Source organism: Bufo bufo, chromosome 11, assembly GCF_905171765.1.
Source record: "Bufo bufo chromosome 11, aBufBuf1.1, whole genome shotgun sequence".
NCBI classification, from domain to species: domain Eukaryota; kingdom Metazoa; phylum Chordata; class Amphibia; order Anura; family Bufonidae; genus Bufo; species Bufo bufo.
The window spans coordinates 2539085-2566272 of NC_053399.1; the positions used below are offsets into that span (position 1 = coordinate 2539085).

The following is a 27188-nucleotide window of genomic DNA, read 5'->3' on the forward strand; positions in this document are numbered from 1 at the left end:
ACCCCGCCCCCTGCTGATGACATCACTGATATAATGACATGTGATCAGACATGAGATCACACACCTTATACTACAGGAACATCTATTACTGCTGACAACCTGCCTGTATATCATGTCTGAGAGGTAGTCACAACCCCGCCCCCTGCTGATGACATCACTGATATAATGACATGTGATCAGACATGAGATCACACACCTTATACTACAGGAACATCTATTACTGCTGACAACCTGCCTGTATATCCTGTCTGAGAGGTTGTCACAGCCCCGCCCCCTGCTGATGACATCACTGATATAATGACATGTGATCAGACATGAGATCACACACCTTATACTACAGGAACATCTATTACTGCTGACAACCTGCCTGTATATCCTGTCTGAGAGGTAGTCACAGCCCCGCCCCCTGCTGATGACATCACTGATATAATGACATGTGATCAGACATGAGATCACACACCTTATACTACAGGAACATCTATTACTGCTGACAACCTGCCTGTATATCCTGTCTGAGAGGTAGTCACAGCCCCGCCCCCTGCTGATGACATCACTGATATATGACATGTGATCAGACATGAGATCACACACCTTATACTACAGGAACCTCTATTACTGCTGACAACCTGCCTGTATATCCTGTCTGAGAGGTAGTCACAGCCCCGCCCCCTGCTGATGACATCACTGATATAATGACATGTGATCAGACATGAGATCACACACCTTATACTACAGGAACATCTATTACTGCTGACAACCTGCCTGTATATCCTGTCTGAGAGGTAGTCACAGCCCCGCCTCCTGCTGATGACATCACTGATATAATGACATGTGATCAGACATGAGATCACACACCTTATACTACAGGAACATCTATTACTGCTGACAACCTGCCTGTATATCCTGTCTGAGAGGTAGTCACAGCCCCGCCCCCTGCTGATGACATCACTGATATATGACATGTGATCAGACATGAGATCACACACCTTATACTACAGGAACCTCTATTACTGCTGACAACCTGCCTGTATATCCTGTCTGAGAGGTAGTCACAGCCCCGCCCCCTGCTGATGACATCACTGATATAATGACATGTGATCAGACATGAGATCACACACCTTATACTACAGGAACATCTATTACTGCTGACAACCTGCCTGTATATCATGTCTGAGAGGTTGTCACAGCCCCGCCTCCTGCTGATGACATCACTGATATAATGACATGTGATCAGACATGAGATCACACACCTTATACTACAGGAACATCTATTACTGCTGACAACCTGCCTGTATATCCTGTCTGAGAGGTAGTCACAGCCCCGCCCCCTGCTGATGACATCACTGATATAATGACATGTGATCAGACATGAGATCACACCCCTTATACTACAGGAACATCTATTACTGCTGACAACCTGCCTGTATATCCTGTCTGAGAGGTAGTCACAGCCCCGCCCCCTGCTGATGATGTCACTGATATAATGACATGTGATCAGACATGAGATCACACACCTTATACTACAGGAACATCTATTACTGCTGACAACCTGCCTGTATATCCTGTCTGAGAGGTAGTCACAGCCCCGCCCCCTGCTGATGACATCACTGATATAATGACATGTGATCAGACATGAGATCACACACCTTATACTACAGGAACATCTATTACTGCTGACAACCTGCCTGTATATCCTGTCTGAGAGGTAGTCACAGCCCCGCCCCCTGCTGATGATGTCACTGATATAATGACATGTGATCAGACATGAGATCACACACCTTATACTACAGGAACATCTATTACTGCTGACAACCTGCCTGTATATCCTGTCTGAGAGGTAGTCACAGCCCCGCCCCCTGCTGATGACATCACTGATATAATGACATGTGATCAGACATGAGATCACACACCTTATACTACAGGAACATCTATTACTGCTGACAACCTGCCTGTATATCCTGTCTGAGAGGTAGTCACAGCCCCGCCCTCTTCTGATGACATCACTGATATAATGACATGTGATCAGACATGAGATCACACACCTTATACTACAGGAACATCTATTACTGCTGACAGCCTGCCTGTATATCCTGTCTGAGAGGTAGTCACAGCCCCGCCCCCTGCTGATGACATCACTGATATAATGACATGTGATCAGACATGAGATCCACACCTTATACTACAGGAACATCTATTACTGCTGACAACCTGCCTGTATATCCTGTCTGAGAGGTTGTCACAGCCCCGCCCCCTGCTGATGACATCACCGATATACTGACATGTGATCAGACATGAGATCACACACCTTATACTACAGGAACATCTATTACTGCTGACAACCTGCCTGTATATCCTGTCTGAGAGGTAGTCACAGCCCCGCCCCCTGCTGATGACATCACTGATATAATGACATGTGATCAGACATGAGATCCACACACCTTATACTACAGGAACATCTATTACTGCTGACAACCTGCCTGTATATCCTGTCTGAGAGGTTGTCACAGCCCCGCCTCCTGCTGATGACATCACTGATATAATGACATGTGATCAGACATGAGATCACACACACCTTATACTACAGGAACATCTATTACTGCTGACAACCTGCCTGTATATCCTGTCTGAGAGGTAGTCACAGCCCCGCCCCCTGCTGATGACATCACGGATATAATGACCTGTGATCACACACACCTATACTACAGGAACATCTATTACTGCTGACAACCTGCCTGTATATCCTGTCTGAGAGGTAGTCACAGCCCCGCCCCCTGCTGATGACATCACTGATATAATGACATGTGATCAGACATGAGATCACACACCTTATACTACAGGAACATCTATTACTGCTGACAACCTGCCTGTATATCCTGTCTGAGAGGTAGTCACAGCCCCGCCCCCTGCTGATGACATCACTGATATAATGACATGTGATCAGACATGAGATCACACACACCTTATACTACAGGAACATCTATTACTGCTGACAACCTGCCTGTATATCCTGTCTGAGAGGTAGTCACAGCCCCGCCCCCTGCTGATGACATCACTGATATAATGACCTGTGATCAGACATGAGATCACACACCTATACTACAGGAACATCTATTACTGCTGACAACCTGCCTGTATATCCTGTCTGAGAGGTAGTCACAGCCCCGCCCCCTGCTGATGACATCACTGATATAATGACATGTGATCAGACATGAGATCCACACCTTATACTACAGGAACATCTATTACTGCTGACAACCTGCCTGTATATCCTGTCTGAGAGGTTGTCACAGCCCCGCCCCCTGCTGATGACATCACCGATATACTGACATGTGATCAGACATGAGATCACACACCTTATACTACAGGAACATCTATTACTGCTGACAACCTGCCTGTATATCCTGTCTGAGAGGTAGTCACAGCCCCGCCCCCTGCTGATGACATCACTGATATAATGACATGTGATCAGACATGAGATCCACACACCTTATACTACAGGAACATCTATTACTGCTGACAACCTGCCTGTATATCCTGTCTGAGAGGTTGTCACAGCCCCGCCTCCTGCTGATGACATCACTGATATAATGACATGTGATCAGACATGAGATCACACACACCTTATACTACAGGAACATCTATTACTGCTGACAACCTGCCTGTATATCCTGTCTGAGAGGTAGTCACAGCCCCGCCCCCTGCTGATGACATCACGGATATAATGACCTGTGATCAGACATGAGATCACACACCTTATACTACAGGAACATCTATTACTGCTGACAACCTGCCTGTATATCCTGTCTGAGAGGTAGTCACAGCCCCGCCCCCTGCTGATGACATCACTGATATAATGACATGTGATCAGACATGAGATCCACACACCTTATACTACAGGAACATCTATTACTGCTGACAACCTGCCTGTATATCCTGTCTGAGAGGTAGTCACAGCCCCGCCCCCTGCTGATGACATCACTGATATAATGACATGTGATCAGACATGAGATCACACACCTTATACTACAGGAACATCTATTACTGCTGACAACCTGCCTGTATATCCTGTCTGAGAGGTAGTCACAGCCCCGCCCCCTGCTGATGACATCACTGATATAATGACATGTGATCAGACATGAGATCACACACCTTATACTACAGGAACATCTATTACTGCTGACAACCTGCCTGTATATCATGTCTGAGAGGTTGTCACAGCCCCGCCCCCTGCTGATGATGTCACTGATATAATGACATGTGATCAGACATGAGATCACACACCTTATACTACAGGAACATCTATTACTGCTGACAACCTGCCTGTATATCCTGTCTGAGAGGTAGTCACAGCCCGCCCCCTGCTGATGACATCACCGATATACTGACATGTGATCAGACATGAGATCACACACCTTATACTACAGGAACATCTATTACTGCTGACAACCTGCCTGTATATCATGTCTGAGAGGTAGTCACAGCCCCGCCCCCTGCTGATGACATCACTGATATAATGACATGTGATCAGACATGAGATCACACACCTGATACTACAGGAACATCTATTACTGCTGACAACCTGCCTGTATATCACGTCTGAGAGGTAGTCACAGCCCCGCCCCCTGCTGATGACATCACTGATATAATGACATGTGATCAGACATGAGATCACACCTTATACTACAGGAACATCTATTACTGCTGACAACCTGCCTGTATATCCTGTCTGAGAGGTAGTCACAGCCCCGCCCCCTGCTGATGACATCACTGATATAATGACATGTGATCAGACATGAGATCACACACCTTATACTACAGGAACATCTATTACTGCTGACAACCTGCCTGTACATCCTGTCTGAGAGGTAGTCACAGCCCCGCCCCCTGCTGATGACATCACTGATATAATGACATGTGATCAGACATGAGATCACACACCTTATACTACAGGAACATCTATTACTGCTGACAACCTGCCTGTATATCCTGTCTGAGAGGTAGTCACAGCCCCGCCCCCTGCTGATGACATCACTGATATAATGACATGTGATCAGACATGAGATCACACACACCTTATACTACAGGAACATCTATTACTGCTGACAACCTGCCTGTGTATCCTGTCTGAGAGGTAGTCACAGCCCCGCCCCCTGCTGATGACATCACTGATATAATGACCTGTGATCAGACATGAGATCACACACCTTATACTACAGGAACATCTATTACTGCTGACAACCTGCCTGTGTATCCTGTCTGAGAGGTAGTCACAGCCCCGCCCCCTGCTGATGACATCACTGATATAATGACCTGTGATCAGACATGAGATCACACACCTTATACTACAGGAACATCTATTACTGCTGACAACCTGCCTGTATATCCTGTCTGAGAGGTAGTCACAGCCCCGCCCCCTGCTGATGACATCACTGATATAATGACACGTGATCAGACATGAGATCACACACCCTATACTACAGGAACATCTATTACTGCTGACAACCTGCCTGTATATCCTGTCTGAGAGGTAGTCACAGCCCCGCCCCCTGCTGATGACATCACTGATATAATGACATGTGATCAGACATGAGATCACACACCTTATACTACAGGAACATCTATTACTGCTGACAACCTGCCTGTATATCCTGTCTGAGAGGTAGTCACAGCCCCGCCCCCTGCTGATGACATCACTGATATAATGACATGTGATCAGACATGAGATCACACACCTTATACTACAGGAACATCTATTACTGCTGACAACCTGCCTGTATATCCTGTCTGAGAGGTTGTCACAGCCCCGCCCCCTGCTGATGACATCACCGATATACTGACATGTGATCAGACATGAGATCACACACCTTATACTACAGGAACATCTATTACTGCTGACAACCTGCCTGTATATCCTGTCTGAGAGGTAGTCACAGCCCCGCCCCCTGCTGATGACATCACTGATATAATGACATGTGATCAGACATGAGATCACACACCTTATACTAGAGGAACATCTATTACTGCTGACAACCTGCCTGTATATCCTGTCTGAGAGGTAGTCACAGCCCCGCCCCCTGCTGATGACATCACTGATATAATGACATGTGATCAGACATGAGATCACACACCTTATACTACAGGAACATCTATTACTGCTGACAACCTGCCTGTATATCCTGTCTGAGAGGTAGTCACAGCCCCGCCCCCTGCTGATGACATCACTGATATAATGACATGTGATCAGACATGAGATCACACACCTTATACTACAGGAACATCTATTACTGCTGACAACCTGCCTGTATATCCTGTCTGAGAGGTAGTCACAGCCCCGCCCCCTGCTGATGACATCACTGATATAATGACATGTGATCAGACATGAGATCACACACCTTATACTACAGGAACATCTATTACTGCTGACAACCTGCCTGTATATCCTGTCTGAGAGGTAGTCACAGCCCCGCCCCCTGCTGATGACATCACTGATATAATGACATGTGATCAGACATGAGATCACACACCTTATACTAGAGGAACATCTATTACTGCTGACAACCTGCCTGTATATCCTGTCTGAGAGGTTGTCACAGCCCCGCCCCCTACTGATGACATAGGGGGCTGCTTTGTTCTCCTGCTGGGTCATGTGACTTTGTGGCCCTTCCCCTCTGTGATGGTGTCAGGGTCTCTGCAGGTTAACCCTTCGTAGTGAGTGCTGTTGTCAGACAATAAGACAGCGAGGCCTGAAAACGCATGAACCTTTATTGAGTACAGCCGCCCGTCCGATCCCCGGGGGGCGCTGCGCAGATTCTTCGGCTCAGTTCTTCCAAACGTCATGCCACAAAGAAACCAACAAGGCCATTTTATAAACACTGCGAGGGGCCCGACCTCAGGGGCCCCAGCCCCACAAAAAGGATTTAGTCACAGAGGAAGGAATGTGAATTTTCAGGAATAGCCGAGCTAAAAACGGAGACGCAGGCACGAGGCACAGTGCCCCTCGCCCCGCACGCCCTCTGGTCCCGAGCTCACCGCTGCTTCCAGAGAGGAAAGAGTTAATGCTGCACCCCCCAGGCCAGCACCATATGTAGCACCTGTGCTGCCTGCCCCTCGGTCCCAGCGCGGGGTGAAGGCCTCAGACGGGGGCGGTCGTCACAGGCCCCCCTCCCCGAATAAATAAAACGGAAAAGGAAAATGTACAAGTATAAAACAGCCCCTGGGGCTGCGGCGGGATGATGGGAGTGCGGCGGGATGATGGGAGTGCCCGCCCTGCATGGCTCAGTCTTCCGACTCCTCGTATGTGGTCTCATCGAATGGCCGATCCAGCAGCGGCAGGAAGTGGTGGCGGGAATACTTCAGCTGCAGGAGGTCGCCCACCTCGCTGATCCTGTCCAGAGCCTGCAGGAGAGAAGCAGGGGTCAGAAACGGGGGCCCGCCGCCAGCCAGTAAAGGGGCCCTCCACCCACGCCCCAGCTCACTCACCTCGTCCAGCATCTCCTTTGTGTGTGCGGCGGACACGCAGAAGCGAGCTCTGGACTCAATGATGGGGGTGGCGGGGAACCCCACAACTACTACTCCTATGTTCCTCTTCAGCATCTCTCGTCCAAACGCCCTGCAGAGAGGAAGACCATGTCAAAGTCTGCGGCTGACGAGTGGCCCCTGGAAAAAGGGGCCCCCAGGCCTGGAGCGCTCTGCACACAGGTCTCATTGGGGGGGCAGAGACACCTTTATCATTAGCGCCTGCTCACCCAGCTTTCCCGGATTCCTGAGCTCCGCACCCCTTATGGTACCAGACGCTATACTGGTTGTCACCCAGCTTTCCCGGAACCCTGACCTCCGCACCCCTTATGGAACCAGACGCTATACTGGTTGTCACCCAGCTTTCCCAGAACCCTGACCTCCGCACCATTTATGGAACCAGACGCTATACTGGTTGTCACCCAGCTTTCCCGGATTCCTGACCTCCGCACCCCTTATGGAACCAGACGCTATACTGGTTGTCACCCAGCTTTCCCAGAGCCCTGACCTCCACTTCTGCGCCCCTTATGGTACCGGACGCTATACTGGTTGTCACCCAGCTTTCCCAGAACCCTGACCTCCGCACCCCTTATGGTACCAGACGCTATACTGGTTGTCACACAGCTTTCCCGGAACCCTGACCTCCGCACCCCTTATGGAACCAGACGCTATACTGGTTGTCACCCAGCTTTCCCGGATTCCTGACCTCCGCACCCCTTATGGTACCGGACGCTATACTGGTTGTCACCCAGCTTTCCCGGATTCCTGACCTCCGCACCCCTTATGGAACCAGACGCTATACTGGTTGTCACCCAGCTTTCCCAGAGCCCTGACCTCCACTTCTGCGCCCCTTATGGTACCGGACGCTATACTGGTTGTCACCCAGCTTTCCCAGAACCCTGACCTCCGCACCATTTATGGAACCAGACGCTATACTGGTTGTCACCCAGCTTTCCCGGATTCCTGAGCTCCGCACCCCTTATGGTACCAGACGCTATACTGGTTGTCACCCAGCTTTCCCGGAACCCTGACCTCCGCACCCCTTATGGTACCAGACGCTATACTGGTTGTCACCCAGCTTTCCCGGAACCCTGACCTCCGCACCCCTTATGGAACCAGACGCTATACTGGTTGTCACCCAGCTTTCCCGGATTCCTGACCTCCGCACCCCTTATGGTACCGGACGCTATACTGGTTGTCACCCAGCTTTCCCGGATTCCTGACCTCCGCACCCCTTATGGAACCAGACGCTATACTGGTTGTCACCCAGCTTTCCCAGAGCCCTGACCTCCACTTCTGCGCCCCTTATGGTACCGGACGCTATACTGGTTGTCAACCAGCTTTCCCGCCACAGCCTCACCCGATCTTCGCCGGCATGTACAGCATTAACGGAACCACCGGCGAGTCGCTGTTGCCGTAGATGATGAAGCCCATCTCTGTGAGGCGACGCCTGAAGTAGCGGGTGTTCTCCGCCAGCTGCTCCACGCGCTCCCGTCCTGTGAAGAGAAAGCGCAGGGTTACGTGAAAAAGACGCCGAGCCCCTAACCAATCCAATTACAGAGGTCACAGGTATCTGCGTCATCACCGTCCTGCAGCGAGGACAAAGCGAACACCGCAGACGTCACCTCCCAGCAGGCACAAAGACAACACGGAGCGACGCCCTGGGATCACGCCCTTCGGCCTGCCAGACCGTGGAGGACATGTTATCTGGGGGGGAAGGGGGGTCATCCTTCACACCACAGATCCTCAGCTGCGAGGAGCGCTGCGCTGGTTATCGGGGGGCCATCCTCTACACGAGGAGAGCTGCGCTGGATATCGGGGGGCCATCCTCTACACGAGGAGAGCTGCGCTGGATATCGGGGGGCCATCCTCTACACGAGGAGAGCTGCGCTGGTTATCGGGGGGCCATCCTCTACACGAGGAGAGCTGCGCTGGATATCGGGGGGCCATCCTCTACACGAGGAGAGCTGCGCTGGATATCGGGGGGCCATCCTCTACACGAGGAGCGCTGCACTGGTTATCGGGGGGCCATCCTCTACACGAGGAGAGCTGCGCTGGATATCGGGGGGCCATCCTCTACACGAGGAGAGCTGCGCGGGATATCGGGGGACCATCCTCTACACGAGGAGAGCTGCGCTGGATATCGGGGGACCATCCTCTACACGAGGAGAGCTGCGCGGGATATCAGGGGACCATCCTCTACACGAGGAGAGCTGCGCTGGTTATCGGGGGGGGGGGTCATCCTCTACACCACAGATAGTGAGCTGCGAGGAGCTCTGCGCTGGTTATCGGGGGGCCATCCTTTACACCACAGATAGTCAGCTGCAAGGAGCGCTGCGCCGGTTACGGAAGGGGGGGGGGGGGTATCCATTCTCCACAACCTCCTGGAGTTCTCCATTGCTGAGATTAGAAGGAAGGGTCTGCCCTCTATGGAAACAGCGCCTCTCCCGTCTATGGCTGTGTCAGGTACTGCAGGAGACGACATTACCAGTGAATCTCCCTGGCCAGACTGATTTTAACATTAACCCCTTGTATTCCAGCGCTGCAGATACTGACACAGATTGATCATTTTCTTTCTTCACGAACACATGACCAGCGCCACTGAGCTGACGGATAAGAACGCGGCGGCTCATCATCCCCATGGTCAGTGCACGAGCTGCGGATGGGAGGAGGCGCCCGACGGTGCCGCACAATCTGGAATCAATCTGCTGTGATCTATAATTGCATGAAGAGGCCCCATCCGTCTGCCCCGGGGCAATTATCAGAGGATAATGTCTACCATCAGATGAGACCCCCCCAGCTGTGCCACATGAAGGGCTCCCCAAGAGGCGGAGACGAACCAACACAGCAGTCGTGACACTACAAGGCCCAGCAGAGTATACACTTTATACAGCAATGGTGCCCAGAAAGGTCCCAGTATCAGTGATACTCTGGGGGAGGGAGACAGGCAGGAGAGGGTTAAACGCCTGAGTATGACCCCCGCTGTGATGTCAGCAGCACCCCCAACACAAACAACTTTATCACAACCAGATGCTGCGGCCCCTGGAGCCCGGAGCCACTTTCCCCTTTGATCCTGGACAATGTTTATAATCCCCGACTGAGCAGAGTCTCCTCTCCTGGGAGGATGGCGGCTCCAGACTGCAAATTACTGCCGGCCCCAACAGCCCCCAATCTACCCCGGCCCTGCCGAGAGCGGGCCCCCCGGATCTACCCCGGCCCTGCCGAGAGCGGGCCCCCCGGATCTACCCCGGCCCTGCCGAGAGCGGGCCCCCCGGATCTACCCCGGCCCTGCCGAGAGCGGGCCCCCCGGATCTACCCCGGCCCTGCCGAGAGCGGGCCCCCCGGATCTACCCCGGCCCTGCCGAGAGCGGGCCCCCCGGATCTACCCCGGCCCTGCCGAGAGCGGGCCCCCCGGATCTACCCCGGCCCTGCCGAGAGCGGGCCCCCCGGATCTACCCCGGCCCTGCCGAGAGCGGGCCCCCCGGATCTACCCCGGCCCTGCCGAGAGCGGGCCCCCCGGATCTACCCCGGCCCTGCCGAGAGCGGGCCCCCCGGATCTACCCCGGCCCTGCCGAGAGCGGGCCCCCCGGATCTACCCCGGCCCTGCCGAGAGCGGGCCCCCCGGATCTACCCCGGCCCTGCCGAGAGCGGGCCCCCCGGATCTACCCCGGCCCTGCCGAGAGCGGGCCCCCCGGATCTACCCCGGCCCTGCCGAGAGCGGGCCCCCCGGATCTACCCCGGCCCTGCCGAGAGCGGGCCCCCCGGATCTACCCCGGCCCTGCCGAGAGCGGGCCCCCCGGATCTACCCCGGCCCTGCCGAGAGCGGGCCCCCCGGATCTACCCCGGCCCTGCCGAGAGCGGGCCCCCCGGATCTACCCCGGCCCTGCCGAGAGCGGGCCCCCCGGATCTACCCCGGCCCTGCCGAGAGCGGGCCCCCCGGATCTACCCCGGCCCTGCCGAGAGCGGGCCCCCCGGATCTACCCCGGCCCTGCCGAGAGCGGGCCCCCGGATCTACCCCGGCCCTGCCGAGAGCGGGCCCCCGGATCTACCCCAGCCCTGCCGAGAGCAGCCGATCAGTTGGTGAGTACTTGTTGTCCTGCACTGTGGATGCAGGTTGTGTGACTGCAGAGGATCCGGTATTCTCATCCCCAGATCTGCCTCCAGGGGGTCTTCCTTCCTCTGGATCCACATTGGCTGAACCGGAGGCCGGGGGGGGGGGGGGGGGGGGGGGCAAGGTGTGTTTACAAGCCAGTGGCCACATCTCACCTGTACAAACCATCTCATCTGCAGCTCCTCCCAATGCCACACCTGTGCGCAGGGATCGCCCAACCCTCCATCAGTAAGAGACCCCATACACACCCCAGATGTGACCCCCACAACGTATCATGTGACCTGCAGGAAGCACTGTCACCCCCAGTATTTGTCAGTAGACTGGGATCTAGGAGAGGGACGACGACGCGGCCCCTGAATGAAGCCCTGACTTGGCGGTCCGCAGGGCGACACATGAGAGGGTGTGAAATCTGCAGCCCCCCCACATCAGGTGATTGGGGCACACTCCCCTCAGTGTATCTTCTGGACATCGAACAGGGAGACAAGAAAAATCTACAGCACGGCCGCCATATGGGTCAGGAAAGGCCGAAAACATGAGCAATATCAGAGGACCTACCCTACCCCCCAATCCACACAAGTGTCCGTTGAGGGTTTTACTTCTAACCCGCTTCTCTCAGGGTTAGCAGCGCCTGGAGGCTCATCTGCTGGCTGCGCTAGGACCGCGAGCCAAGACACGTAATATGGATGAGGCAGAAAGCGGGGGTCCTGCTGCACAGGCCACAGTAGGGACATGTCGCCATCTAGTGGCACAGTAAGGAAGGGCATGTTACTCACCCAGGCTGCAGCCATCGTCGCCCATTATACACTTCATAGAAGTGATGATCTGCTCCGCAACCGGCGGCGACATGGAGGTGGCGTAGGCCGTGCTGTGCGAGTGTTTCCGCAAGTAATCAATGAGGATCTGGGGGGGGGAGGGACACCACATAACATTAGTATGTGGGGAGCACAGAGGGGTCATGTGACACATACATAACCCTTACACGGATCAGGGGGGCATAACAGGTCAGCCACCCCCACATTAGTGTGACCCCAAGCAGGAACTCACCTTAGTGCCCCCAATGTAGCCCCCTGCTCCACCAAAGCTCTTAGTGAAGGTTCCCATCATGATGTCCACATCGCGAGGGTCCAGACCAAAGTAATCGACCACTCCTCTACCACTGGGTCCCAGCGCACCGATACTGTGAGCCTCGTCCAGATACAGATACGCCTTGTACTTCTTCTTCAGGGCGATGACCTCCGGCAGGCGGACGATGGAGCCCTCCATACTGTAACCAGCAGGAACCAGTCAAACCATCCAGCCACCCCAACAAGTCAGAACGCAAGCCCCCCCACTGCGCTCACCTGTAAATCCCCTCCACCAGGATAAGGATCTTCCTCCAGGGCCGGTGGGTGCGGGGCTGACCCTGCACAATGGCGTCTCTCAGCAGCTTCTCCAGACTCTGCATGTCTACGGCAAGAGGGCAGAGATGAGAGCGGGCAGAGACCCCACAGAAGGAGGACGCCGCTCGATGACCGGACACTTACTGTTGTGCTTAAAGATGCGGATTGTGGCACCTGAAAGCCGGGCCCCTAGCACCAGACTGGCGTGGTTCAGCTCATCACTCAGGATCAGGCAGCCCTACAGGGAACAATAAAATGTCCGAGGCCCTTGGGCAGCCAGGAAGCAGGCGGCGGCAGCACCCCTTCCCTCTTCCCAGCACCCACCTTTCCCGCTAGCGCTGGGATGTTCATAGAGTTTGTAGCGAAGCCCATCCCATAGGTCATGGCCGCCTCCACGCCAAGGAAACGCGCAACCAGACGTTCCAGCTCGTCATGCTTATCCAAGTTGCCTGCACCGAGAGACACAAAGGAGTTGACAGAGAGCGCCCCCTAGAGATCACGCAGACCCTGGTGACCTGGGGGCACTTACCCATCTCCTGCCGCGTGCTGCACACTCCCCCTCCATAGCGCTGCAGGATGTCAGCCGAGGCCTCAGCACAAAACCCACTGTTCTGCGCAAAGCCCAGGTAGTTGTAGGAGCCCATGTTAATGACGCCCTTGATGACTCTGCCCGTGAACCTGGAGGAAGCGAGCGCAGAAACCGCGATTAAAGGGGTCCTCTCACTTCAGCAAGTGGCATTTATCATGTAGAGAAAGTTAATACAGGGCACTTACTAAATGTATTGTTATTCTCCATGTTGCCGCCTTTGCTGGCTGGATTCATTTTTCCATCACATTATACACGGCTCGTTTCCATGGTTACAGACCACCCTGCAATCCATCAGTGGTGGCCGTGCTTCCACACTATGGGAAAAATCATCAGCCTCTCTGGCGGCCGGGAGCGCACATAGGCTGGTGCTTTTTGCTATATTGTGCAAGCACGACCACCACTGATGGATTGCAGGGTGGTCTGTAACCATGGAAACGAGCAGTGTATAATGTGATGGAAAAATGAATCCAGCAAAGGAGGCAATATGGATAATAACAATATATTAGTAAGTCCCTAGTATTAAAGGGGTTTTCTCATCTCAGACAATGGGGGCACATCGATAGGATATACCACCGCAGGGACCCGCACCTATATCGAGAATGGCGCCCCGAAAGTGAAGGAGCGCACACTGTGCATGCGCGGCACGCTCCCATTCACTTCTATGGGAGAGGAAATCTGGGGTCCTCCAGCCACAGTGCTCCCCGCTCCGTTCTCAATATAGGCGAGGGTCCCAGCGGTATGCCCCCATTGGCTAAGATGGGAACACCCCTTTAACTTCCTCTACATGATAAATGCCACTTAGTGAAGTGAGAGGACCCCTTTAATCCTTGGGGGATGGGGCAGGGGTCGGACAGGAGGAGGTCCCGCAGAGGTCACTCACTTGAAGGTCCAGTTGTAGTCGTCGCTGAACCTCTCCATGACGTCCACGCGCTCCCCCGGGACGCTGCACACCGGCCGGTTCCAGTTGTCCCTGATCCTCATATACAGGTTCCGTGTGTAGAAGTTTTCAAAGTCCTGATACAGAGGAACAAAATCCTGCAAGACAGCGGAGCGGATGAGTGAGCAGCGACTGAACATACCCACTGCAGCATCATCCCACACAAGATGTTCTGCAGCAGCTCAGCCTCTTACTTTCTGCGCCTCCCGCTCAGTGGCGTTGTGACACTTCTCAATCTTCCAGGCCCGGAGGAAATCCCGCAGGTAACCGAACAGCGTGAGGATCCCATATCCCATGTAGGTGAGGACAGCAACCAACATCGGGGTCTCCTCGAACGCCTCATGGAACGGCCTCTTGTACAATTCGCCATTAGGAAGCTGAAAACGAGAAGGACCACTGCAGTCAGATACAGGCACATACTGCATTCCTGAAATCCTCTGTGCTGCTGGGGACTCTGCTCTGTCTACTCCAGGCAGCCCTTGGTACAGATGTGGACAGCGCATTGTGGGGTAATACAGGGCACGGACTCATCCAGTTGTGGCATCAGGTGGGTGCAATGCTCTGCTGCGGATGTGACATTAACCCCTTCCTCCTCTGCCCTGTACCAGGAGCCGACACACGGATGAGGCATTCCTGAGGCAGAACATGGAGCAGAGCCAAGAGCAGAGGGAGCGGCACAGGAGAAACCAGATCCACACCCAGATACATGAAGCCCTGGCTGCACCGCCCTGACAGGGTCCACCAACACGTCGGGCACCTCCTGAGCTGCACTCACAATTCTGCTGTCACACCAGGCGACTACAGCCACCCCCGGGAGCAAGCAGGCCGATACCAGAGAACAGCAGCCTACGGCACAGGCGACTACAGCCACCCCCGGGAGCGAGGAGGCCGATACCAGAGAACAGCAGCCTACGGGACAGGCGACTACAGCCACCCCCGGGAGCGAGCAGGCCGATACCAGAGAACAGCAGCCTACGGCACAGGCGACTACAGCCACCCCCGGGAGCGAGCAGGCCGATACCAGAGAACAGCAGCCTACGGCACAGGCGACTACAGCCACCCCCGGGAGCGAGGAGGCCGATACCAGAGAACAGCAGCCTACGGGACAGGCGACTACAGCCACCCCCGGGAGCGAGGAGGCCGATACCAGAGAACAGCAGCCTACGGGACAGGCGACTACAGCCACCCCCGGGAGCGAGCAGGCCGATACCAGAGAACAGCAGCCTACGGCACAGGCGACTACAGCCACCCCCGGGAGCGAGCAGGCCGATACCAGAGAACAGCAGCCTAAGGCACAGGCGACTACAGCCACCCCCGGGAGCGAGCAGGCCGATACCAGAGAACAGCAGCCTAAGGCACAGGCGACTACAGCCACCCCCGGGAGCGAGCAGGCCGATACCAGAGAACAGCAGCCTACGGCACAGGCGACTACAACCACCCCCGGGAGCAAGCAGGCCGATACCAGAGAACAGCAGCCTACGGGACAGGAGACTACAGCCACCCCCGGGAGCGAGCAGGCCGATACCAGAGAACAGCAGCCTACGGGACAGGAGACTACAGCCACCCCCGGGAGCGAGCAGGCCGATACCAGAGAACAGCAGCCTACGGGACAGGAGACTACAGCCACCCCCGGGAGCGAGCAGGCCGATACCAGAGAACAGCAGCCTACGGGACAGGAGACTACAGCCACCCCCGGGAGCGAGCAGGCCGATACAAGAGAACAGCAGCCTACGGCACAGGCGACTACAGCCACCCCCGGGAGCGAGCAGGCCGATACCAGAGAACAGCAGCCTACGGCACAGGCGACTACAGCCACCCCCGGGAGCGAGCAGGCCGATACCAGAGAACAGCAGCCTACGGGACAGGAGACTACAGCCACCCCCGGGAGCGAGCAGGCCGATACCAGAGAACAGCAGCCTACGGGACAGGCGACTACAGCCACCCCCGGGAGCGAGCAGGCCGATACCAGAGAACAGCAGCCTACGGGACAGGAGACTACAGCCACCCCCGGGAGCAAGCAGGCCGATACCAGAGAACAGCAGCCTACGGCACAGGCGACTACAGCCACCCCCGGGAGCGAGCAGGCCGATACCAGAGAACAGCAGCCTACGGCACAGGCGACTACAGCCACCCCCGGGAGCGAGCAGGCCGATACCAGAGAACAGCAGCCTACGGGACAGGTGACTACAGCCACCCCCGGGAGCGAGCAGGCCGATACCAGAGAACAGCAGCCTACGGGACAGGAGACTACAGCCACCCACGGGAGCGAGGAGGCCGATACCAGAGAACAGCAGCCTACGGGACAGGCGACTACAGCCACCCCCGGGAGCGAGCAGGCCGATACCAGAGAACAGCAGCCTACGGCACAGGCGACTACAGCCACCCCCGGGAGAGAGCAGGCCGATACCAGAGAACAGCAGCCTACGGCACAGGAGACTACAGCCACCCCCGGGAGCGAGCAGGCCGATACCAGAGAACAGCAGCCTACGGCACAGGCGACTACAGCCACCCCCGGGAGCGAGCAGGCCGATACCAGAGAACAGCAGCCTACGGGACAGGTGACTACAGCCACCCCCGGGAGCGAGCAGGCCGATACCAGAGAACAGCAGCCTACGGGACAGGAGACTACAGCCACCCACGGGAGCGAGGAGGCCGATACCAGAGAACAGCAGCCTACGGGACAGGCGACTACAGCCACCCCCGGGAGCGAGCAGGCCGATACCAGAGAACAGCAGCCTACGGCACAGGCGACTACAGCCACCCCCGGGAGAGAGCAGGCCGATACCAGAGAACAGCAGCCTACGGCACAGGCGACTACAGCCACCCCCGGGAGCGAGCAGGCCGATACCAGAGAACAGCAGCCTACGGGACAGGCGACTACAGCCACCCCCGGGAGCAAGCAGGCCGATACCAGAGAACAGCAGCCTACGGCACAGACGACTACAGCCACCCCCGGGAGCGAGCAGGCCGATACCAGCAGCCTACAGGAGAGGCGACTAGAGCCACCCCCGGGAGCGAGCAGGCAGATACCAGAGAACAGCAGCCTACGGCACAGGCGACTACAGCCACCCCCATGAGCGAGCAGGCCGATACCAGAGAACAGCAGCCTACGGGACAGGCGACTACAGCCACCCCCGGGAGCGAGCAGGCCGATACCAGAGAACAGCAGCCTACGGGACAGGCGACTACAGCCACCCCCGGGAGCGAGCAGGCCGATACCAGAGAACAGCAGCCTACGGCACAGGCGACTACAGCCACCCCCGGGAGCGAGCAGGCCGATACCAGAGAACAGCAGCCTACGGCACAGGCGACTACAGCCACCCCCGGGAGCGAGCAGGCCGATACCAGAGAACAGCAGCCTACGGCACAGGCGACTACAGCCACCCCCGGGAGCGAGCAGGCCGATACCAGAGAACAGCAGCCTACGGCACAGGCGACTACAGCCACCCCCGGGAGCGAGCAGGCCGATACCAGAGAACAGCAGCCTACGGCACAGGCGACTACAGCCACCCCCGGGAGCGAGCAGGCCGATACCAGAGAACAGCAGCCTACGGCACAGGCGACTACAGCCACCCCCGGGAGCGAGCAGGCCGATACCAGAGAACAGCAGCCTACGGGACAGGAGACTACAGCCACCCACGGGAGCGAGGAGGCCGATACCAGAGAACAGCAGCCTACGGGACAGGCGACTACAGCCACCCCCGGGAGCGAGCAGGCCGATACCAGAGAACAGCAGCCTACGGCACAGGCGACTACAGCCACCCCCGGGAGCGAGCAGGCCGATACCAGAGAACAGCAGCCTACGGCACAGGCGACTACAGCCACCCCCGGGAGCGAGCAGGCCGATACCAGAGAACAGCAGCCTACGGGACAGGCGACTACAGCCACCCCCGGGAGCAAGCAGGCCGATACCAGAGAACAGCAGCCTACGGCACAGACGACTACAGCCACCCCCGGGAGCGAGCAGGCCGATACCAGCAGCCTACAGGAGAGGCGACTAGAGCCACCCCCGGGAGCGAGCAGGCAGATACCAGAGAACAGCAGCCTACGGCACAGGCGACTACAGCCACCCCCATGAGCGAGCAGGCCGATACCAGAGAACAGCAGCCTACGGGACAGGCGACTACAGCCACCCCCGGGAGCGAGCAGGCCGATACCAGAGAACAGCAGCCTACGGGACAGGCGACTACAGCCACCCCCGGGAGCGAGCAGGCCGATACCAGAGAACAGCAGCCTACGGCACAGGCGACTACAGCCACCCCCGGGAGCGAGCAGGCCGATACCAGAGAACAGCAGCCTACGGCACAGGCGACTACAGCCACCCCCGGGAGCGAGCAGGCCGATACCAGAGAACAGCAGCCTACGGCACAGGCGACTACAGCCACCCCCGGGAGCGAGCAGGCCGATACCAGAGAACAGCAGCCTACGGCACAGGCGACTACAGCCACCCCCGGGAGCGAGCAGGCCGATACCAGAGAACAGCAGCCTACGGCACAGGCGACTACAGCCACCCCCGGGAGCGAGCAGGCCGATACCAGAGAACAGCAGCCTACGGCACAGGCGACTACAGCCACCCCCGGGAGCGAGCAGGCCGATACCAGAGAACAGCAGCCTACGGGACAGGAGACTACAGCCACCCCCGGGAGCGAGCAGGCAGATACCAGAGAACAGCAGCCTACGGCACAGGCGACTACAGCCACCCCCGGGAGCGAGCAGGCCGATACCAGAGAACAGCAGCCTACGGCACAGGAGACTACAGCCACCCCCGGGAGCGAGCAGGCCGATACCAGAGAACAGCAGCCTACGGGACAGGAGACTACAGCCACCCCCGGGAGCGAGGAGGCCGATACCAGAGAACAGCAGCCTACGGGACAGGCGACTACAGCCACCCCCGGGAGCGAGCAGGCCGATACCAGAGAACAGCAGCCTACGGCACAGGCGACTACAGCCACCCCCGGGAGCGAGCAGGCCGATACCAGAGAACAGCAGCCTACGGCACAGGCGACTACAGCCACCCCCGGGAGCGAGCAGGCCGATACCAGAGAACAGCAGCCTACGGCACAGGCGACTACAGCCACCCCCGGGAGCGAGCAGGCCGATACCAGAGAACAGCAGCCTACGGCACAGGCGACTACAGCCACCCCCGGGAGCGAGCAGGCCGATACCAGAGAACAGCAGCCTACGGCACAGGCGACTACAGCCACCCCCGGGAGCGAGCAGGCCGATACCAGAGAACAGCAGCCTAAGGCACAGGCGACTACAGCCACCCCCGGGAGCGAGCAGGCCGATACCAGAGAACAGCAGCCTACGGCACAGGCGACTACAGCCACCCCCGGGAGCGAGCAGGCCGATACCAGAGAACAGCAGCCTACGGCACAGACGACTACAGCCACCCCCGGGAGCGAGCAGGCCGATACCAGAGAACAGCAGCCTACGGCACAGGCGACTACAGCCACCCCCGGGAGCGAGCAGGCCGATACCAGAGAACAGCAGCCTACGGCACAGACGACTACAGCCACCCCCGGGAGCGAGCAGGCCGATACCAGAGAACAGCAGCCTACGGGACAGGCGACTACAGCCACCCCCGGGAGCAAGCAGGCCGATACCAGAGAACAGCAGCCTACGGCACAGGCGACTACAGCCACCCCCGGGAGCGAGCAGGTCGATACCAGCAGCCTACAGGAGAGGCGACTAGAGCCACCCCCGGGAGCGAGCAGGCCGATACCAGCAGCCTACGGCACAGGCGACTACAGCCACCCCCGGGAGCGAGCAGGCAGATACCAGAGAACAGCAGCCTACGGCACAGGCGACTACAGCCACCCCCATGAGCGAGCAGGCCGATACCAGAGAACAGCAGCCTACGGCACAGGCGACTACAGCCACCCCCGGGAGCAAGCAGGCCGATACCAGATTACAGCAGCCTACGGCACAGGCGACTACAGCCACCCCCGGGAGCGAGCAGGCCGATACCAGAGAACAGCAGCCTACGGGACAGGAGACTACAGCCACCCCCGGGAGCGAGGAGGCCGATACCAGAGAACAGCAGCCTACAGCACAGGCGACTACAGCCACCCCCGGGAGCGAGCAGGCCGATACCAGAGAACAGCAGCCTACGGGACAGGCGACTACAGCCACCCCCGGGAGCGAGCAGGCCGATACCAGAGAACAGCAGCCTACGGCACAGGCGACTACAGCCACCCCCGGGAGCGAGCAGGCCGATACCAGAGAACAGCAGCCTACGGCACAGGCGACCACAGCCACCCCCGGGAGCGAGCAGGCCGATACCAGCAGCCTACAGGAGAGGCGACTAGAGCCACCCCCGGGAGCGAGCAGGCAGATACCAGAGAACAGCAGCCTACGGCACAGGCGACTACAGCCACCCCCATGAGCGAGCAGGCCGATACCAGAGAACAGCAGCCTACGGCACAGGCGACTACAGCCACCCCCGGGAGCAAGCAGGCCGATACCAGAGAACAGCAGCCTACGGCACAGGCGACTACAGCCACCCCCATGAGCAAGCAGGCCGATACCAGAGAACAGCAGCCTACGGCACAGGCGACTACAGCCACCCCCGGGAGCGAGCAGGCCGATACCAGAGAACAGCAGCCTACGGGACAGGAGACTACAGCCACCCCCGGGAGCGAGCAGGCCGATACCAGAGAACAGCAGCCTACGGGACAGGAGACTACAGCCACCCCCGGGAGCAAGCAGGCCGATACCAGAGAACAGCAGCCTACGGCACAGGCGACTACAGCCACCCCCGGGAGCGAGCAGGCCGATACCAGCAGCCTACGGGAGAGGCGACTACAGCCACCCCCGGGAGCGAGCAGGCAGATACCAGAGAACAGCAGCCTACGGCACAGGCGACTACAGCCACCCCCATGAGCGAGCAGGCCGATACCAGAGAACAGCAGCCTACGGCACAGGCGACTACAGCCACCCCCATGAGCGAGCAGGCCGATACCAGAGAACAGCAGCCTAAGGCACAGGCGACTACAGCCACCCCCGGGAGCAATCAGGCCGATACCAGAGAACAGCAGCCTACGGCACAGGCGACTACAGCCACCCCCGGGAGCGAGCAGGCCGATACCAGCAGCCTACGGCACAGGCGACTACAGCCACCCCCGGGAGCGAGCAGGCAGATACCAGAGAACAGCAGCCTACGGCACAGGCGACTACAGCCACCCCCATGAGCGAGCAGGCCGATACCAGAGAACAGCAGCCTACGGCACAGGCGACTACAGCCACCCCGGGAGCGAGCAGGCCGATACCAGAGAACAGCAGCCTACGGCACAGGCGACTACAACCACCCCCGGGAGCGAGCAGGCCGATACCAGAGAACAGCAGCCTACGGCACAGGCGACTACAGCCACCCCCATGAGCGAGCAGGCCGATACCAGAGAACAGCAGCCTAAGGCACAGGCGACTACAGCCACCCCTGGGAGCGAGCAGGCCGATACCAGCAGCCTACGGGAGAGGAGACTACAGCCACCCCCGGGAGCGAGCAGGCAGATACCAGAGAACAGCAGCCTACGGCACAGGCGACTACAGCCACCCCCGGGAGCGAGCAGGCCGATACCAGCAGCCTACGGGACAGGTGACTACAGCCACCACCGGGAGCGAGCAGGCCGATACCAGCAGCCTACGGCACAGGCGACTACAGCCACCCCCGGGAGCGAGCAGGCAGATACCAGAGAACAGCAGCCTACGGCACAGGCGACTACAGCCACCCCCGGGAGCAAGCAGGCCGATACCAGCAGCCTACGGCACAGGCGACTACAGCCACCCCCGGGAGCGAGCAGGCCGATACCAGAGAACAGCAGCCTACGGGACAGGCGACTACAGCCACCCCCGGGAGCGAGCAGGCCGATACCAGAGAACAGCAGCCTACGGGACAGGCGACTACAGCCACCCCCGGGAGCGAGCAGGCCGATACCAGAGAACAGCAGATTGTCCTGCAGCCAGTGTCCCCTCGCTCTCAGAGATGGCTGATAACTGCAGGCAATAGACTGTATTCAGAAAGTCAGGGGAGCACTCTTGTTACGGTCCTGCGCCCCCCATGATCAGATTGGGCACAGCGCGGGCGGTCAACAGCAGACTACAGTGGTCACATGAGTGTCAGCTCTGCAGCCCAGTGAGGACATTAATCAGAGCCCCTCATTGTGCTGAGACATTCCAGAGGTCATGAGACATAGCACACCAAACGCTCCACACAGGGGCCCAGGACGAGGAACACTGAGGGGCCCACTCCAGGCAGGAAGTGACAGCAGAACCAGGACCTCCCCCCTCAGCCTGTCCGCTAGGACGTCCCCCTCCCCACTCAGCCTGTCCGCTAGGACGTCCCCACTCAGCCTGTCCGCTAGGACGTCCCCACTCAGCCTGTCCGCTAGGACGTCCCCCTCCCCACTCAGCCTGTCCGCTAGGACGTCCCCCTCCCCACTCAGCCTGTCCGCTAGGACGTCCCCCTCCCCACTCAGCCTGTCCGCTAGGACGTCCCCCTCCCCACTCAGCCTGTCCGCTAGGACGTCCCCCTCCCCACTCAGCCTGTCCGCTAGGACGTCCCCCTCCCCACTCAGCCTGTCCGCTAGGACGTCCCCCTCCCCACTCAGCCTGTCCGCTAGGACGTCCCCCTCCCCACTCAGCCTGTCCGCTAGGACGTCCCCCTCCCCACTCAGCCTGTCCGCTAGGACGTCCCCCTCCCCACTCAGCCTGTCCGCTAGGACGTCCCCCTCCCCACTCAGCCTGTCCGCTAGGACGTCCCCCTCCCCACTCAGCCTGTCCGCTAGGACGTCCCCCTCCCCACTCAGCCTGTCCGCTAGGACGTCCCCCTCCCCACTCAGCCTGTCCGCTAGGACGTCCCCCTCCCCACTCAGCCTGTCCGCTAGGACGTCCCCCTCCCCACTCAGCCTGTCCGCTAGGACGTCCCCCTCCCCACTCAGCCTGTCCGCTAGGACGTCCCCCTCCCCACTCAGCCTGTCCGCTAGGACGTCCCCCTCCCCACTCAGCCTGTCCGCTAGGACGTCCCCCTCCCCACTCAGCCTGTCCGCTAGGACGTCCCCCTCCCCACTCAGCCTGTCCGCTAGGACGTCCCCCTCCCCACTCAGCCTGTCCGCTAGGACGTCCCCCTCCCCACTCAGCCTGTCCGCTAGGACGTCCCCCTCCCCACTCAGCCTGTCCGCTAGGACGTCCCCCTCCCCACTCAGCCTGTCCGCTAGGACGTCCCCCTCCCAACTCAGCCTGTCCGCTAGGACGTCCCCCTCCCAACTCAGCCTGTCCGCTAGGACGTCCCCCTCCCAACTCAGCCTGTCCGCTAGGACGTCCCCCTCCCAACTCAGCCTGTCCGCTAGGACGTCCCCCTCCCAACTCAGCCTGTCCGCTAGGACGTCTCCCCCCCTCAGCCTGTCCGTTATGACGTCTCCCCCCTCAGCCTGTCCGTTATGACGTCCCTCCCCCCCCTCAGCACGTCTTCCCCCCCCCCTCAGCCTGTCCGTTATAACGTCTCTCCCCCCCACCCCCGTACATTATAACGCCCCCCTCACCCGTACATTATAACGCCCCCCTCACCCGCTCATCGTGGCACATTCCATTCTTTACGTATCCGTTCTTAAAACCCCCGTTTTCAGTCTTGCAGCGCTCGTTCATAGCAGTCTTGTGGACGTAGCTGTGGCCCCCGGGGGCCTCTCCAGTGCTGTACCGCGGCATCTCCGGCCTCTCTCGCCTGTCACCACAGCTACGCCCAGCCTCCGGATACCGGAACTGACCGCCGCAGCTCGACCAATCCAACATGGAACGTCACATGAGGGCGCGGCCTAATCTTACACTGGATACCCAATCACAAGTCACGCAGGCGGAGCGTAACAGGGAGCGACGATATGACGTCGGCAGACAAACAGCACGTGCATGAACCATAGTAACCTATGTAGGTGGAGCTACGTTATTGAACCGGACCGCCCTCTGACGTCACTCACTTACCACATATAAGAGTCACCTAAGGAAACATTACCGTCTCCCTCAGAGACCTCACATGACGGACCGGACCACGCCTCCAAGGGACCTCACCTGACAGACCACACCTCCAAGAGACCTCACTTACAAGAGACCTCACCTCTCAGAGTCCTCACCTCATAGACACAAGAGACTTCACAGACACCTGACAGTCTTCACCTCAAGAGACCTCACCTCCAAGAGTCCTCACCTAACAGACACAAGAGACTTCACAGACACCTGACAGACCTCACCTCAAAGAGACACCCACAAGAGACCTCACCTCTCAGAGTCCTCACCTCATAGACACAAGAGACCTCACCTCCAAGAGTCCTTACCTAACAGACACTGGAGACTTCACAGACCTCACCTCCTAGAGACGCCTGCAAGAGGCCTCACCTCCAAGACATACATGAGAGACCATACATTTTCGAGACACAACACTCACCACAAAAAGAGACATCTGCTCAGAAGTGCTCTCTTTATTTTACAGTTTCTCAGTGATATGACGTGCCCGGAGCCCCACAGTGACAGTCCAGTGTGTACAACGTGCCCGGAGCTCCACAGTGACAGTCCGGTGTGTACAGCGTGCCCGGAGCCCCACAGTGACAGTCCGGTGTGTACAGCGTGCCCGGAGCTCCACAGTGACAGTCCGGTGTGTACAGCGTGCCCGGAGCTCCACAGTGTCAGTCCGGTGTGTACAGCGTGCCCGGAGCTCCTTAGTGACAGTCCGGTGTGTACAGCGTGCCCGGAGCTCCACAGTGACAGTCCGGTGTGTACAGCGTGCCCGGAGCTCCACAGTGACAGTCCGGTGTGTACAGCGTGCCCGGAGCTCCACAGTGTCAGTCCGGTGTGTACAGCGTGCCCGGAGCTCCTTAGTGACAGTCCGGTGTGTACAGCGTGCCCGGAGCTCCACAGTGACAGTCCGGTGTGTACAGCGTGCCCGGAGCTCCACAGTGACAGTCCGGTGTGTACAGCGTGCCCGGAGCCCCACAGTGACAGTCCGGTGTGTACAGCGTGCCCAGAGCTCCACAGTGACAGTCCGGTGTGTACAGCGTGCCCGGAGCCCCACAGTGACAGTCCGGTGTGTACAGCGTGCCCGGAGCTCCACAGTGACAGTCCGGTGTGTACAGCGTGCCCGGAGCTCCTTAGTGACAGTCCGGTGTGTACAGCGTGCCCGGAGCTCCACAGTGACAGTCCGGTATGTACAGCGTGCCCGGAGCTCCACAGTGACAGTCCGGTGTGTACAGCGTGCCCGGAGCTCCACAGTGACAGTCCAGTGTGTACAGCGTGCCCGGAGCCCCACAGTGACAGTCCGGTGTGTACAGCGTGCCCGGAGCCCCACAGTGACAGTCCGGTGTGTACAGCGTGCCCGGAGCCCCACAGTGACAGTCTGGTGTGTACAACGTGCCCGGAGCTCCACAGTGACAGTCCGGTGTGTACAGCGTGCCCGGAGCTCCACAGTGACAGTCCGGTGTGTACAGCGTGCCCGGAGCTCCTTAGTGACAGTCCGGTGTGTACAGCGTGCCCGGAGCCCCACAGTGACAGTCCGGTGTGTACAGCGTGCCCGGAGCTCCTTAGTGACAGTCCGGTGTGTACAGCGTGCCCGGAGCTCCTTAGTGACAGTCCGGTGTGTACAGCGTTCCCGGAGCTCCACAGTGACAGTCCAGTGTGTACAGCGTGCCCGGAGCCCCACAGTGACAGTCCGGTGTGTACAGCGTGCCCGGAGCTCCTTAGTGGCAGTCCGGTGTGTACAGCGTGCCCGGAGCCCCACAGTGACAGTCCGGTGTGTACAGCCTGCCCGGAGCTCCTTAGTGGCAGTCCGGTGTGTACAGCGTGCCCGGAGCTCCACAGTGACAGTCCGGTGTGTACAGCGTGCCCGGAGCTCCACAGTGTCAGTCCGGTGTGTACAGCGTGCCCGGAGCTTCTTAGTGACAGTCCGGTGTGTACAGCGTGCCCGGAGCCCCACAGTGACAGTCCGGTGTGTACAGCGTGCCCGGAGCTCCACAGTGTCAGTCCGGTGTGTACAGCGTGCCCGGAGCTTCTTAGTGACAGTCCGGTGTGTACAGCGTGCCCGGAGCTCCACAGTGACAGTCCGGTGTGTACAGCGTGCCCGGAGCTCCACAGTGACAGTCCGGTGTGTACAGCGTGCCCGGAGCTCCACAGTGACAGTCCGGTGTGTACAGCGTGCCCGGAGCTCCACAGTGACAGTCCGGTGTGTACAGCGTGCCCGGGAACTCCACAGTGACAGTCCGGTGTGTACAGCGTGCCCGGAGCTCCACAGTGACAGTCCGGTGTGTACAGCGTGCCCGGAGCTCCACAGTGACAGTCCGGTGTGTACAGCGTGCCCGGAGCTCCACAGTGACAGTCCGGTGTGTACAGCGTGCCCGGAGCTCCACAGTGTCAGTCCGGTGTGTACAGCGTGCCCGGAGTTCCACAGTGACAGTCCGGTGTGTACAGCGTGCCCGGAGCTCCACAGTGTCAGTCCGGTGTGTACAGCGTGCCCGGGAACTCCACAGTGACAGTCCGGTGTGTACAGCGTGCCCGGAGCTCCACAGTGACAGTCCGGTGTGTACAGCGTGCCCGGAGCCCCACAGTGACAGTCCGGTGTGTACAGCGTGCCCGGAGCCCCACAGTGACAGTCCGGTGTGTACAGCGTGCCCGGAGCCCCAC

The 27188-nt window shown here is 58.5% G+C and overlaps 2 protein-coding genes across 2 annotated transcripts; one reads left to right on the top strand and one right to left on the bottom strand.

Moving 5' to 3' along the window:
• Positions 1 to 6743: 6743 nt before the first annotated feature.
• SPTLC2 (serine palmitoyltransferase long chain base subunit 2) lies at positions 6744 to 24542 on the bottom strand. Its single transcript, XM_040410949.1, has 12 exons — positions 24096 to 24542; positions 14726 to 14908; positions 14475 to 14629; positions 13535 to 13683; positions 13330 to 13454; positions 13150 to 13243; positions 12967 to 13072; positions 12671 to 12890; positions 12400 to 12526; positions 8876 to 9011; positions 7480 to 7609; positions 6744 to 7395 (listed from the first exon to the last, which is right to left on the bottom strand). The coding sequence occupies exons 1-12, from the start codon at positions 24315 to 24317 to the stop codon at positions 7276 to 7278; spliced, it is 1767 nt and encodes a 588-aa protein (XP_040266883.1). The 5' UTR covers positions 24318 to 24542; the 3' UTR covers positions 6744 to 7275.
• On the top strand, positions 21869 to 22798 carry LOC120981423. Its single transcript, XM_040410950.1, has 2 exons — positions 21869 to 22128; positions 22185 to 22798. Exons 1-2 carry the CDS (start codon positions 21909 to 21911, stop codon positions 22592 to 22594), a joined length of 630 nt encoding a protein of 209 aa, XP_040266884.1. The 5' UTR covers positions 21869 to 21908; the 3' UTR covers positions 22595 to 22798.
• Positions 24543 to 27188: the final 2646 nt, after the last annotated feature.